This window comes from Filicampus tigris, chromosome 13 (genome assembly GCF_054856515.1).
Source record: "Filicampus tigris isolate MCC_2025a chromosome 13, RoL_Ftig_1.0, whole genome shotgun sequence".
Lineage (NCBI taxonomy): Eukaryota > Metazoa > Chordata > Actinopteri > Syngnathiformes > Syngnathidae > Filicampus > Filicampus tigris.
The window spans coordinates 2931709-2945182 of NC_141229.1; the positions used below are offsets into that span (position 1 = coordinate 2931709).

Genomic DNA, 13474 nt, shown 5'->3' on the forward strand with positions numbered 1-13474 from the left:
TGTTGTTTAATTGCAACTGGAGTTCATACTTCTGTTATTTAATATTCTGATTATTTTTCTGCAAAAAGGTTTGCAAAGGCAAACCTGTTAAGTGTTGAAAAAAATATGTAAGAAATTTAATATTTCATTTTCAATTATGTTTTTTTTTTTTCAGGGGTTAACTATTGCGTTTTCACGGGGTGGAAATATAGTTTGCTCTTTACATTAAATGTTTTTTTAATATATAGTATATATTCAGCAACATAGCTATAAAAATATTAATTTTAAAATGAATGCATTGGATGAAAAATGCATACATTTCTTTTTTATTTATTAACTTAATTACTTTTTTAAGTAGATGAATGTGTAATTTGCCAACATCGCCGTTAGGTGGAGCAACTGCTCTGCTCCAACACTTATGTGAAACTCAAGTATTGCATCCCATTATGGCGTGTGCAGGTGTACCTAATGAAGAGTCCGAAAAAGAGGAGCTCTTGCAGCCGTGACATCATCCTTCACTTTTTCTCTTTAGGGCTTCCCAGTCAGGAAGTTGTCAGATATTTACAGCATCTTTAAATGATAGAAACTGTGGCTTGTCTTTTACTAGCCAGAGATGGCAGCATGCCACCTCATAATTACTTGAAGTATCACGTTATTGTCACTCGTACTTGCATTATTTAAGAACATTGTTATTTGTGTAGTACGTACTTTATATTGTAAAACTCAGTTCTGTTGAATTTGATTTGATGTCATCAAATCTGTCTGTGACATTCCTTCCTGTGTGTACCATCACGCCTTTTTTAAAAATATAACTTTATTTAGAAATACATATTACTGTACTACTATGCGGCACTTCATCCTACTTTTCATTCACTCGTTTGAACTTCGAAGACCTCCAAAAATGAGAAAAAGTGTTGTTGATGATCAGATGGAATGCTGCGTGTCTGAGAAAAGCCAGGTTTCCATGGCAACCGCCTCCTGTACCAATAACACAAACACGGCAGCCATGTTTTCCTAAGCGATATGCTCCTGAACGAGAGTCCCCGGAGGACTTTCTCAACTGTACCGTGGGAACGGCGACAGCAGTACGATGACGTCACAGGAGCAGCTGAACGCTCAAGTCACTGATCTCAACTCACCTCCGATATTTTTGGGTGCATTTTTATGCTGCGGAATGGCTTGAAAGACAATACGGAAAGATTATTGTGTCCACCTGTGTGCATTCCATATCGCTATCGCACACCTACGTCCACATACAATACGACCAATTCAATCGGTAATTTAACACTTGAATTAATTAAAAGAGTACAAAAACCAAGCCGGCAACACCCGAGCACTTCAAAATCCGCGCTCATCCTGCCCCCAGCCTTTGAGAACGTCACACCAGCAAACACACTTGCCCAATACAATACATCTTCATTTTGGCTCCAACGCCTTCACAAAACGCCTTCTTTCAGGTTTAAAGCCATGAGAGATGCAGTAATAAAACAATTGCGTCAAAGTGCATATTAAAATGAGACGGAGACTTACTTCACGACACACGTGAGAGGGTCTTTTTTTCAACGAAGCATCTCATCGATCCATATTAAACAAGCCAACGTAGTCCAGCGAACTTTACTATTTTCAGTAGTTATTGCTTTAAAAAAAAAAAAAAAAAAAAAAACAGCCTGCAATCAGCAGACGGCCGTGTGCACACTTCCGGCCGTGAAATCGTGCTTTATTTGAGTATTTTCACCGCGTTAACTTGGCTAGAATTGCATAAAAAAATACAGACGAAGTAGTGAAGGACCATTAGAATCGATTTGTGATTTAAAAAATAATAATAATAATAATTTGACCATTTTAAGACGTCCGAGAATTTTGGGCCGACAGTGACTATGTAATTTTATTTGAATATTTCGAGGTCACAATAATCTTACAATTTACAACTACAATTGAACAAACGAACACACAAATAAAATACTTTGATCAGATATTGTGCAGTTTTTGGTGTCGCTGGCGTGTCACGCCTGTTGTTTCCTGTGCTGTCAAACGTCTCTGAATTGCACAATGTCTGAAGAAAGAAGTTAAAAACTTTGACCTCGCAAGATATGATACACGTTTTTGAGACAAATAACATATTGTAACGAATTTGGTTATCTGTGTTGTGGTGGCATTTGTGTTTTGTTAAATTGTGTTGTTTCCTGAATGCATCACGCCTTTGAGGTTCCTGAATGCATCACGCGACTCGCTGGATTGGATAGGCTAGTGCAAATATATTGGCCTATATGTAATCCGATGTGGCTCACCATAATACTTTTCACATCATCTATAGTAGTTGACAATACGATTAGTATGGGGGACAGGGAAAATTTTAGTATGAGGTGCTGTATATATGAAAGTACGAAGTATCTCATCCGTTTTGTGCAGGTGTACCTAATTAAGTGTCTCTTGCCATCATACTCCCGTTTAATGTTGCGCTAAAAACAGGAAAAATGATGACAAAAGTGTGGAAAAGGAGTGTTGTGGATATGTTTTAGCAGCTGCTGCCCGCCGTCTGTTGTTCTGGAAGCCGTTACACAGTGCCAACATGTTGGCACACGTTCACTTTGTAACACACAAGAAGGAAGGGAGGAAGGTCACCACCCGGGCCAGGCCGCGATTACATTTTGCTGCGGGTTTGTCTTCAGATGAGCTCATCTGTGCTGATTTTGGCACTTTGAAACGAGGAGTGACCCAGAACTGACCCTCATTCATTCCTTTGTGTCTGCCTCACACGTCCCAAATTCACATTTCGTCGCCGTTTGTTCGCCTTGCGCACATGTTCAACTTCAAAAACACCTTTTTTTTACTTGGATGTTTGGTTTTACTGTATTTCATCAAGGGAAATCTGTGGATTTTTTTTGGGGGGGGGCAGGCATTATAAAGGAGCGAACCAGAACAGATCCTCACACTTTTGGGTCCAGGTCCCCATATCCCAGCATAATATTTTTAAGAGGCCTTTGCCACATATTGCACTTAAAAAGCACGTTTTTTCCCAGTGAGGTTTGGTCTTTTGTTGCAATATACTATGGTGTGGATTATTTGTTTTTCTCTTCTTCTTTCTCCTCTTCTGTTTTTTTTTTTTCAAATATTTTTAAAATGTCTTACTTTTGCAAGAATCTATCACCCCTTGTCTCATTTCTGTTTACGTTTTATAAATAATTTTGGTTATTCCCTTTTCTCTGTATTCCTTATATTCATTATTTTTCACATATTTTTTTCTTTATCCCTTCTTGTTTTCTGATACTAACATCTTATTCTTTTTTTTTTTAGCTCGTATTTTTCAGTATGTAGACTACTTTAGGCTGTAAAGTCATCATCTGCTTGGTGTGCTCATAAACAATTGAAATAATTTCCTTCCTGCATGCCCACGGCGCCATTTTATTACATCAGTGAGTGGAAAATTAGTCATGCTCTCTACTGTAAAAAAAAAAAAAAAAAAGTCATTTTACTTGTAAATGGATCCAGAGAGGTTGTTTTTTTTAATGGTGAGATAAGCTTTATAATGATAATGATTTCCAGGAAAAAGACTTGTAAAATCCATTGGAGACTTTAGTGGATGGAGAGCGCACTAGCTAGCATGCTTGGCTAATGCTGAGGCTAAAGCAGTACAAGTCAAGTTTTTATGCCAATTTTTTCTTTTTGTGCAACAGGAGCAGCCACAGCAATGGTTGTTGATAAAGAAAAGAGCAGTAAGTGATGTCACTTGTTCGAAAAGCTTGAGTAGACTTTTTTGTTTGTTGCATTTTTTACATTTTTGTGTTATTATTAAGAGTGCTTAACTCTTTTACCACTCTTGAGCGACAACGAAGTCAGGCTTTGCGACGGCAATGGTTGGACCCAGGAACAGATTATTTGTATTTCCATTACTTCCTGTGGGAAAAATGTAAGACAAAAAAAACCTTTTTTTTTTTTTTTTTTTTTTTTTTTTTCAGTAGTTTCTAACAATGTGATTTTTGGTGATATCATTTCCTCCTTGGTTCCCTGTTGTTGAGAAACTCCCTGTCGCCTGGCAACCATCTTAACAAACAGGCTGCAGTTGCCATGGCAACCAAACTTTGTTTGGTGTTTCTGACCATCTAGAGCAGAGCTTGTGCCAGAGCAATGCAACATGAGGAGCACACCAACATTTTGGGGAGTATTAGGAACTTTTTTTTTTTTTTTTCCTAATTGGCATCCCAGGAGCACATTTTCAGAACTGACTTCTTCAAGTCACATGCGTTCATCCCGAACTCTAAACCCAAGCATTTTATCCACAAAACCTTCGAACCCTTACACCTAAAACTCCAGCCCTTAAATCCCATGCATTGAAGTACCCAAACCTTTTAACCTTAAATGTAGTGTTATTATTATTATTATTATTATTATTATTATTAATCCCGATCCAACCCTAGCATCACTTGTGTAAGGTCTGCCGGCTTGGTTGCCACGGTGACATCAGTAGTCACCAAAAAGGTGTGTTTTGTTTTTGCGACACAGGCACACAAACACACCACGTCCACTGTTTATCTCAAATATTTGCACACGTATATACTTACACATAATGACTTGATGTTACAGACTCCATTCATTTTTTTGTTATTTTTTCGACAGGTTGGACCTGTTGCCGAGCGGGTTAGTGCTGCTGTCCATGATGATGATGATGATGATGATGATGATGATGATGATGATGATGATGTCACCAGTGGGCTGTGAAGGAGTTCGAGTCAGGTCAAGTACTATCAAGTAGATGATTCCATATCAGCACATAGACTTTGCTCTCTCACCTCAAAGCGACCACAGTGTTATTGTCGCTATGGAAACCACATTGCTTCGAGTGCAAAATACTACAAAATAACGTGTTTAATGTGACATGATTTTATTTTATTTTTTTAAATCTTACCCGAACTGAGGGAATACACAAAATATTGTTTTTCAAAATATAATAATAAATCAACGTCATATCTACATGTGCCGATTGGCATGACAATAAATAAATATAATAAACCCTAACCAGTTAGAGAGCTCCTATTGATTGATGAATGTGACATCATCAACGTGGGCAACAGCGTAAGGTAGCATCAATGTGGTAGTTACAACCCTTCGAGGAAGGGGTATTTGAACAGAAACGGTGCAGCAACGCATGTAGACAGATGACCTAAGAATGCTCGCAGGCGTATATTCTTTATCCTCTGCGAAAAATGCAACTTACTGAGTCATTTAGTTGTCAAAGTCTTCTTTTTATATTACGTATGAATGTATTATACTGCCCCCTGATGGTTAAAGGTACACAAACCAGACACAAGCTCAATGAACATGAAACCATGATGCTCAAACTGTTGAATTTTTCATATTCTATTTATTTACGTTATTAATTGCGTGTTTTTATAAATCACAATACTGTTAAGTGCTATTTTCCTAATTAAAGACACATGACAAAAGTTCTTGTTTTGGGGTGGGGGGGGGGGGGGGGGCGGAACGCATTAATGGCATCGTGCATTAATATGGAAAGGAATAAAAGTCAAGGCAGCACAATGTAGAGAAGTGTATCTCTTTAACACGATGACCGAAACCGTCTCCCACACACATAAAAAAAAAAAAAAAAGAGAAGATGTTGAGAGTTATAAAGGCGGCGGTGCGGGTGCGCGCACACACACGGCTCTCCTTGCGGCGGTGTAGCGCACGTCAACCGATCATCTTCACAAAAGGATCCAATCATGCCAAAGTGTCCCAGGTGCGACAAGGAGGTTTACTTCGGTAAGAGGTGCATTCTTCTGATTTTCCTTTCATGACGGAAGCAATTGCGCTGCTATTCCACCGCTGCATCTCAATGAGGAAACAGGAAAAGGCTTCAACCGCTGACATGCACATCGGATCACTTTATTTCTGTGTTTGTTTATTTTGCTTAGTGCGGCTCTATGAGAGTGTGTCAAAAGTTGGATTTCGATGTTGTGTTCAAGGTTGGGAAAAGCGCTTGCGTTCTTTAGTAGGACTTGTTTGAAAATATGGGTTGGGAAAAGTCCAAATAAAATGATAGGGTGGGCCAAATAAGAATCAGATGCTTAAAGATGATAAAAAATATGGCGGGATTTTAGCTGGCATTTAATGAATTTATTTTATTTATGTATATCTATTTATCCTAATATCTTAATTAAATAAATAAATAAATAAATAAAAAGTGTGACTGGGACTGTTTTTGAATTTGAAAGTCCATGTTTTATATCATGATATCATTTTTACATGGTTTCTTGACCTTCAAAGGTTTCTGATTGAGAACAAAAAAATGAGAACTTCTAATAACTAACTTTTGCAATTTTTATTCATCATGTTTCTTCATGCCGACCCCAAAATATATTTTTCCATTTTTCTGAAATGTATGAAAGTATTCACTTTTATTTATTCCTTTTTTTATTCAAACTAGAGTGAATAAGCTTTTTAAGAATTTGAATAGTTCATAAGTAGAAAATGTCCAATATAACGTTAAAATCTGATATACAACAAAAACTATGCAAAAAATAAATACAAATATTTTCTATTTTTTTCAAATCAATAAGAAAACACTCACAAAATTGTCATTTGACAGCAGTCATATATGAAATATAAAGTATTTTATTTCAACAAGAGGAAAAAATAAATACATATTTTAACCAGATTTTTAAAAATATATATTATTCCTCCAATGATACGCTGAACCCCACAACGTAACCGGAAGATTAATAATATTCAATAATTAACAAAGGAAAAAGAAAAACATTTAGTTTATTTGTGGCATGATTCCATTTGTTTGACTGTGTTTTTACTGTCAAGTATAATTGATATTTGTATACAAATATCAGTTACCACAACTTTATATCGTTGTAAAAAGCTTAAAAAATATCATTAACATGCTTGAATGTGACCTGTGAAGTTTTCATCAATTATGCAGCATTTCTTTGTGCTCCTATTGGATGATCATCTCTTCGGGTTACCTGATACACAAAGTGAGAATAATATAGCGATTGGAAAATCGACTCGAGTTGCCGAGTATGAGCAGTAGGGCACAGCGCGCTTTATCAAAATGACTCGTGAAGGAATGTTATGTAATGGCTATAACGAGCTGAGAGAGCAGGAAGAAGCCAAAACATTCCGCATCTAATCTGATGGATTTGGTCCCGGGAGGACCGCGTGATTGCGCAACATTTACCATGAAAAAAAAATAAATAAATAAATGGAAAAGTTTTCAGATCAAATGATCCTTAATGGAAGGCTCCTGTTTTGATCCCATTAAGGAAAAAAAATCACTTTGGGAAAGATGAGTTGAATAACTAAACACTAACTATTATTGCTAACCGGCAATGTTATTGCTAATCGCAAACTTTATTAACAGTTGCACAGGTGTCAAAAGTAGATAACTGCTAACATTAATGCTCATTGCTAATGCTATTTGTTAGCCACTAACATTACTGCCAAGCGGAAGTGTTGTTGCTCACCGCTACTGTTATTGACTGTCATGGCAAGCATAAAAAAAGAAGTTAACCGCTAACGTTAACTGCTAATTGTATTGCTAACCAGTAATTGACAGTCGCGCAAGTTATCTCAACGTTTATGTTAAGTGTAAAAACAAGTAAGCCACCAGTGTTATTGTGCACCGCTAACATTATTCTTAAATGCATACGTTATTTCTAAGCACTAATGTTACTAATTGCTAATAATGATTAAAAAGTTAACTACTAACGTTAACTGCTCATGTTATTGCTAAACACCAATACTAATTGCTAACGATACTTATGGTCGTATATGTGTCCGAAGAAGTTTGCCGCTCATGTTATTGCTAACCACTAATATCGTTAACTGCTAATGTTATCGACAGTCGCACAATCATCATAGTAATGGCTAGTCCCTAAAACTATTGTTAACCACTAATATTACTGCCAAGCACAAATGTTACCGCTATACCAGAACTGACTGTCACGCAAGCATAAATAAGAAGTTAACCTCTAACGTTAAATGCTAATTTTGTTGCTAACCACTAATTTCACGGTCACGCAGAGTATAGGCAACCGCTAATGTTAATCGTAAAAAAAAAGTCAGTTAGCCGCTAATGTTATCGCTAACCACTAACATTATTGATGGCTGTACAAGTGTTAAAAAAGTCAACTGCTCAGGTTAAGCGTAAAGGGAAGTTAACTGCTCACGTTAATGCTAACCACTACCACTAATGTTTTTGACGGTCACAAGTGTCAAAAGAAGTCAGACGCTTATGTTATTGCTAACTGCTAATATTATGGTTGATTGCTAATGTTATTGACTGCCATGAAAGCGTAAAAAGAGGTTAACCGTTATTATCACCACTAGCAGTACCGCCAAGTGTGTGTACAATGTAACTGACATTAAAGGAGCATTCTCAAACTGGTGAGCCACATGTGTACCAGCACAGTCTTCTTGCTGTTTTATTGGGTGTTAAGTACAATCATTGTTTCAGGTCAGTGCACAGTAATTTGAGGTCCATGCTCGCTTTTTTAGAGGAAGAAATGTTTTGTTCCCTCCCCCCCATGCCTTCTCTCCCACCACATTTTTATATGTCACAGTGGGAGAGAGCATAGATCACGGAAAATGGCGTTTGTTCAACATAACAAGAGAGTCTTTGATTGCAGTTATTTTACTTTTTTTTGTTTTAATTCCAGAGCCACACCCAAACAGCTTTGCGCTCCACACGTCTACTTCCACATCCAACACATGGTGCTGATTTACTTTTGGTTTTACAGACCTGCTTCAAAAACGTATTTTTTCACTTAAGTAGCATTTAAAACTTGTTTTTTGCTTATTATTTTGTATTTCTATTTAATTGTCGGTTTTCAATATTGAAAATTAAAAACTATCGTTAGAAATATATTTGGGGAATATTTCTAAAGCCATATATGTCATTCATCTGTTTAGAAAACAAAACAATGAATGAAAAAAAAAATTCAAATGAAGTCAATAAATGAATAAATAGTAACACAACTGAATTGTTTTTTTTAAAAGGAAAGAAATTAATAATTACTGTGCTTCTAAGTAAATAATTGAATGCCTCAAATAAATAAATAAATACATTACAGTAAAGCTAAATAAATAAATTAGCACATAATTAAAGTATTTTGTATTGCAAGGTTAAACATTTGGAAAGTTCTTGTTTTTAAATCACTATAAACACATTTAAAACTCAGAAAAAATAAATTGGATCATTTCAACTATCACCTTCAATAAATCACAAAACAAAATTGATTTGCTAACTGATGACGTTAAATGTTTACCACTAACATTATTGCTAACCTCTCGTTAACTGGCTGCTAACATTGCAGTGGTAACACTATGTATACAGAGCGCATGCGTTCACACTATATTATGTTCGTAAAAAATGTGTTGGTTTATGGGGCAGCGCTGAGTGAGCCCTGTGAACTCTACCTAGCAACAAAGGTGACCTGAATCAAGAATCTGAGCTGAATTGTCTTGGTTTGACTTTGCTTTCAAGCTTTGTTTTGTTTGTATGACCTGTTACGTTTTGAAACATGATCGTGAAACAAAGTAAACACTGTATAATTTGATGCCTTCGTCATTGTGCTTTTGTCGTTGCACAGCGGAGAAGGTGTCATCTCTAGGCAAAGACTGGCACAGACCCTGTCTCAGGTGTGAGAAGTGCAAAAAGACGCTGTCGTCAGGGTCACACGCTGAGGTACAGATCATTATATTAACTATACTGTAAATCTAAAGCCTACTAGAACAGCTGAACTTTATTTGACACTAAACAGAGGCACTTGAAATGGCCGCAGGTGTGTACTGACTCTCATTTTAGCATGAGTTTGAATGTTGTTCATCCTGAACACAGCCACATCGCCAGTTACAAAGCGGATGTGCACACTTGTGCAACCACATAATCTCAGTTCTTTTGTGTGTGTGACTGCGCAGCCCATGCTTGATAGTAATGTTCCAAAAAGTGTCGCACAAATGTCAAAAGAAGTTAACTGCGGAAGTTATCGCTAATACCTAATAGTATTGCTAACTGCAAATGCTAATGTTAACGCTAGCGTGACTTGCTAATGTTATTGGTAATGGCTAAAAGGTATTGACGGTCGAACAAGTGTCAAAAGAAATTAGCCAATCACCTTATCGCAAACTTCTAATCGTATTGTTAGCTGCTAATTTTATTGCTAACTGCTAACGTTATTGAAGGTCACACAACTGTCAAAAGAAATTAGGCACTCATATTATTGCTAATCGCTAATATTATTGTTAACTGCTCATGTTAGTGACAGTCGCACAAAAAAAAAAAAAAAATTCAGCTGCTCACGTCTATGCTAACACCTGACATTATTGTGGACTGCTAGTTTTATTTCTCACCGCTAATATCATTCATCCATCTTTACAAGTATAAAAAGAAGTTAACCGCTAACATTATTGTGAACATTATTATTTACAATCAGTGTTATCGATTGTCGCGCAAGTGTCAAAAGAAATTAGCTATGCATGTTATTGCCAAATGTTTAAATGTTTATTGTTAACTGTTATGATTGAATGTCATACAAGCTCAAAGGGGAGTTAACCGCTTATGTTATATGTCAATCTCTAACGCTAATGTTGTTACTGACCGCTAATGTTTATTGACTGCCCTACAAATGGCAAAAGAAGTTCACAGCTAAAGTTAGGCGTTCAAAGAAATGAACAGCTAACGCTATTGTTAGCCGCTAATGTTATTCTGATCACGCGATCTATCTGAGATCTGAGTATGTGTTGTTTTGTTTCAGCATGATGGCAAGCCCTACTGCCACAAGCCCTGCTACAGTGCACTCTTTGGACCCAAAGGTAATAAACTATTATTACATCCGGTAAACCCAATACTCTGTGTATCCCACTACTTTTGTCCATTTAGCGTCTATATAATTCCCACTTTTTATACAATTCCCACTTTTTTTTTCTTTTTTAAAAAAAATAATAATCATTTTCACTCTTGTTGTTTTCTTGCAGGATATGGATTGGGCGGAACAGAGAGTCACAAATATTAAAGTAAAATAAATAAAACACACTCAAACACGCACACACCATCACACACACGCACACACACGCACACACACCCACACGCACACACTCCATGTTCTATTGGTGATGGTTTGTCCTACAATATTTGATTGTTGGACATTTGGACTAATAAATGCTTGTCAATGTGCTACAATAATGACCGTGTTTTAATCTTTATTCTCCAATCACGACTGAACTCAATTATAGCATTACGATATTTGAACAGACTATATTGTTATTCAATAGAATTAAATCTGCCTAGCCATCATTTTAACTGTAATATTATTCAATAAAATAAAAAAAAGGTGGATTCAAAAAACTGTACAATACAAAATAATAAAATGTCATTTAAAAAATACATATTAGCAAACATTCTGACTAGTGAAGACTAGATCTGCTAATGTGAATGAATACAAAATATTGAACTAAAATTAAATCAAATATATGTTGTGTATATTAATCATAACATCCTGAAATAAAAACATTGGATATTGTAAATAATACAGCAATTCCCATTTATAATAGTACATTAAATCAAATGCAATACTGAAATAAAAATAAAATCCACACAGCATCTGTTTTTTTTTTTGCCCGCTGCAGACTGGGCGCAGTGTTCCCGGGTCACTGCGGGCTGATGGGACGGTGGCCACGGCAACAGACCCAAACAAGTCAGCAAACAGAAACAACCATGCAAGGCAGCTGTTCCCTGCTTATCTAAGCACTCACACAGAACCCTTTATTATTCTAAACTTCATACTGTGTGGCACGAAGACTTAAGTTGATGTGATTTTTGGGTATGGTGTACGCTTGAAGCTTACACTGTGATTAGTGCTCGAAGAGAGCCGTGGTTTCCTCCCACATGAATGATAAGCTCGCATACTCAACCAACCTTGACTTTTCATTTTGCTCACTCCTTCATGCATCCATCTTTCTTGTCATCACTGCTCCATCCGCACCGCCTCCTTTCATCTCAGGCCGGAGTCCATCACAAGCCCAGGAAGAGGCCCCTTGGATGGGAGAGATCACAAGGCGGCTTGATGTCCGACCTCACACCAAAAACACACCAAACTAAACTACAAACAACAAAGAAATTGGGTGATCACCCCGAATACCAACTGCCCTAGTGCACACACGAATCAAAAATGGTTGACTGAGTGGATGGTCGAATTTTTGGCGAAAACGAATGTAATACTGTGGCTACGCAAAAAGATAAAGGAAGGTTATTGCGAAGAAGGTGCACTAAACAAAAGACAGTGGTTACAAACACGAAATACAAGGGACTGACTGCATCATCTGAAATGATAACGGCAAAATACATATTTGCTTCACATCACTGGTTTATATGAATGCTGTATGTACCTCCGGACAGTAGAGGGCGTTCGGGGGAAAAGGAGCAGATTGACGGCGGAGCTGAGACGTGTTCCTTTCTGTACATGTGATTACGCCAAGTGTGATAAAGTACCTTCCTCCTCAAAGTAAAGGTTTGGTTATTGATAATCCACGACGAAAACAATACACCACCCACAGCCAGCCCCGAATACCAGTAACCCAGTTCCCCTTGAACTGATTGTTGGGGGGTCACACCTGATGCAAATGAACTAGATTGGTCACTCTCCCCCGCACTGAATGGCTGGCGTCAAAAGCCACCAATCAGAAAGAGGCAGGGGGGCACGGCCACGACTCAACGTGGGCCGTAACATTATGCTAAAATGTTTATTATATAAATCAAAATGCTCTTGATGTCATCAAAATTGTGAGAAACTGTTAATATGTACTATCATTACTACTACTTTAAGCTTTCATTGCTGCTTCTGTTTTTGTGAGTAATTTTTATACATACTCGATTATACAATGTTAGCATTTAGCTGCTATGATAAATTCCCGCATACTTTGGCACCCGTGAATGCAGCATTTGCATACGTTTTGATTACTTTTGTGTTGGCATTATGATTTAATTCATGAATAAAGAAACTGTCACTTGCTCTATAAAATCTGTAGATTCGGGCATCACGGGAAATTGAACAAATCACATCTGATACTTGTTTTGTAGTGGGATGTCAGAGTACAGTACTGTACCGTACAGTATGCTATGCTGCCCTCTCGTGCCACACAGTGAAAGTGCACATATCCAAATAAGAGCGAAAGAATATTGAAGATTTAAGGAACATTTAAGTTTAATAAACAGTGCTTAATAAATCCTTTACCAAAAACGGGGTAGAAAACAGAAATAAATAAGTTACATGGTCGTAAAAAGCACTCGTCGCGATTCAATTTTTCCAATCATAGTGTGAACCCCCTTACGAAAATAGCGTAGAAAGTATGCAAACGTAGACCTTCACTCATATACAGCTTATATATATATATATATATATATATATATATATATATATATATATATATATATATATATATATATATATATATATATATATATATATATATATATATATAAAATTGGCTAACT

The 13474-nt window shown here is 36.8% G+C and overlaps 1 protein-coding gene and 1 long non-coding RNA gene across 3 annotated transcripts; one reads left to right on the forward strand and one right to left on the reverse strand.

Annotated features, from left to right (window-relative positions):
• Positions 1 to 4583: 4583 nt before the first annotated feature.
• Positions 4584 to 13356, reverse strand: LOC147137147 (uncharacterized). 2 transcript variants are annotated; one of them, XR_015089384.1, is made up of 3 exons: positions 12370 to 13356; positions 11900 to 12017; positions 4584 to 4689 (listed from the first exon to the last, which is right to left on the reverse strand). It is a non-coding gene; the product is annotated as an uncharacterized LOC147137147 (long non-coding RNA). The 2 variants fall into 2 exon arrangements; XR_015089385.1 differs by lacking the exon at positions 4584 to 4689 and adding an exon at positions 5353 to 5799.
• On the forward strand, positions 5579 to 12812 carry crip1 (cysteine-rich protein 1). The gene is made up of 5 exons (XM_086050114.1): positions 5579 to 5736; positions 9576 to 9670; positions 10740 to 10797; positions 10960 to 10998; positions 11611 to 12812. The coding sequence occupies exons 1-4, from the start codon at positions 5697 to 5699 to the stop codon at positions 10995 to 10997; spliced, it is 231 nt and encodes a 76-aa protein (XP_085906240.1). The 5' UTR covers positions 5579 to 5696; the 3' UTR covers position 10998; positions 11611 to 12812.
• Positions 13357 to 13474: the final 118 nt, after the last annotated feature.

Excerpts from the sequence above, each read along its gene's own strand:
- crip1 (XM_086050114.1), top strand. The coding sequence starts at position 5,697 with ATGCCAAAGTGTCCCAGGTGCGACAAGGAGGTTTACTTCG. Across the intron at positions 5,737-9,575 it reads CGACAAGGAGGTTTACTTCG|CGGAGAAGGTGTCATCTCTA; the intron begins GTAAGAGGTGCA and ends GTCGTTGCACAG. Across the intron at positions 10,798-10,959 it reads TGCACTCTTTGGACCCAAAG|GATATGGATTGGGCGGAACA; the intron begins GTAATAAACTAT and ends GTTTTCTTGCAG.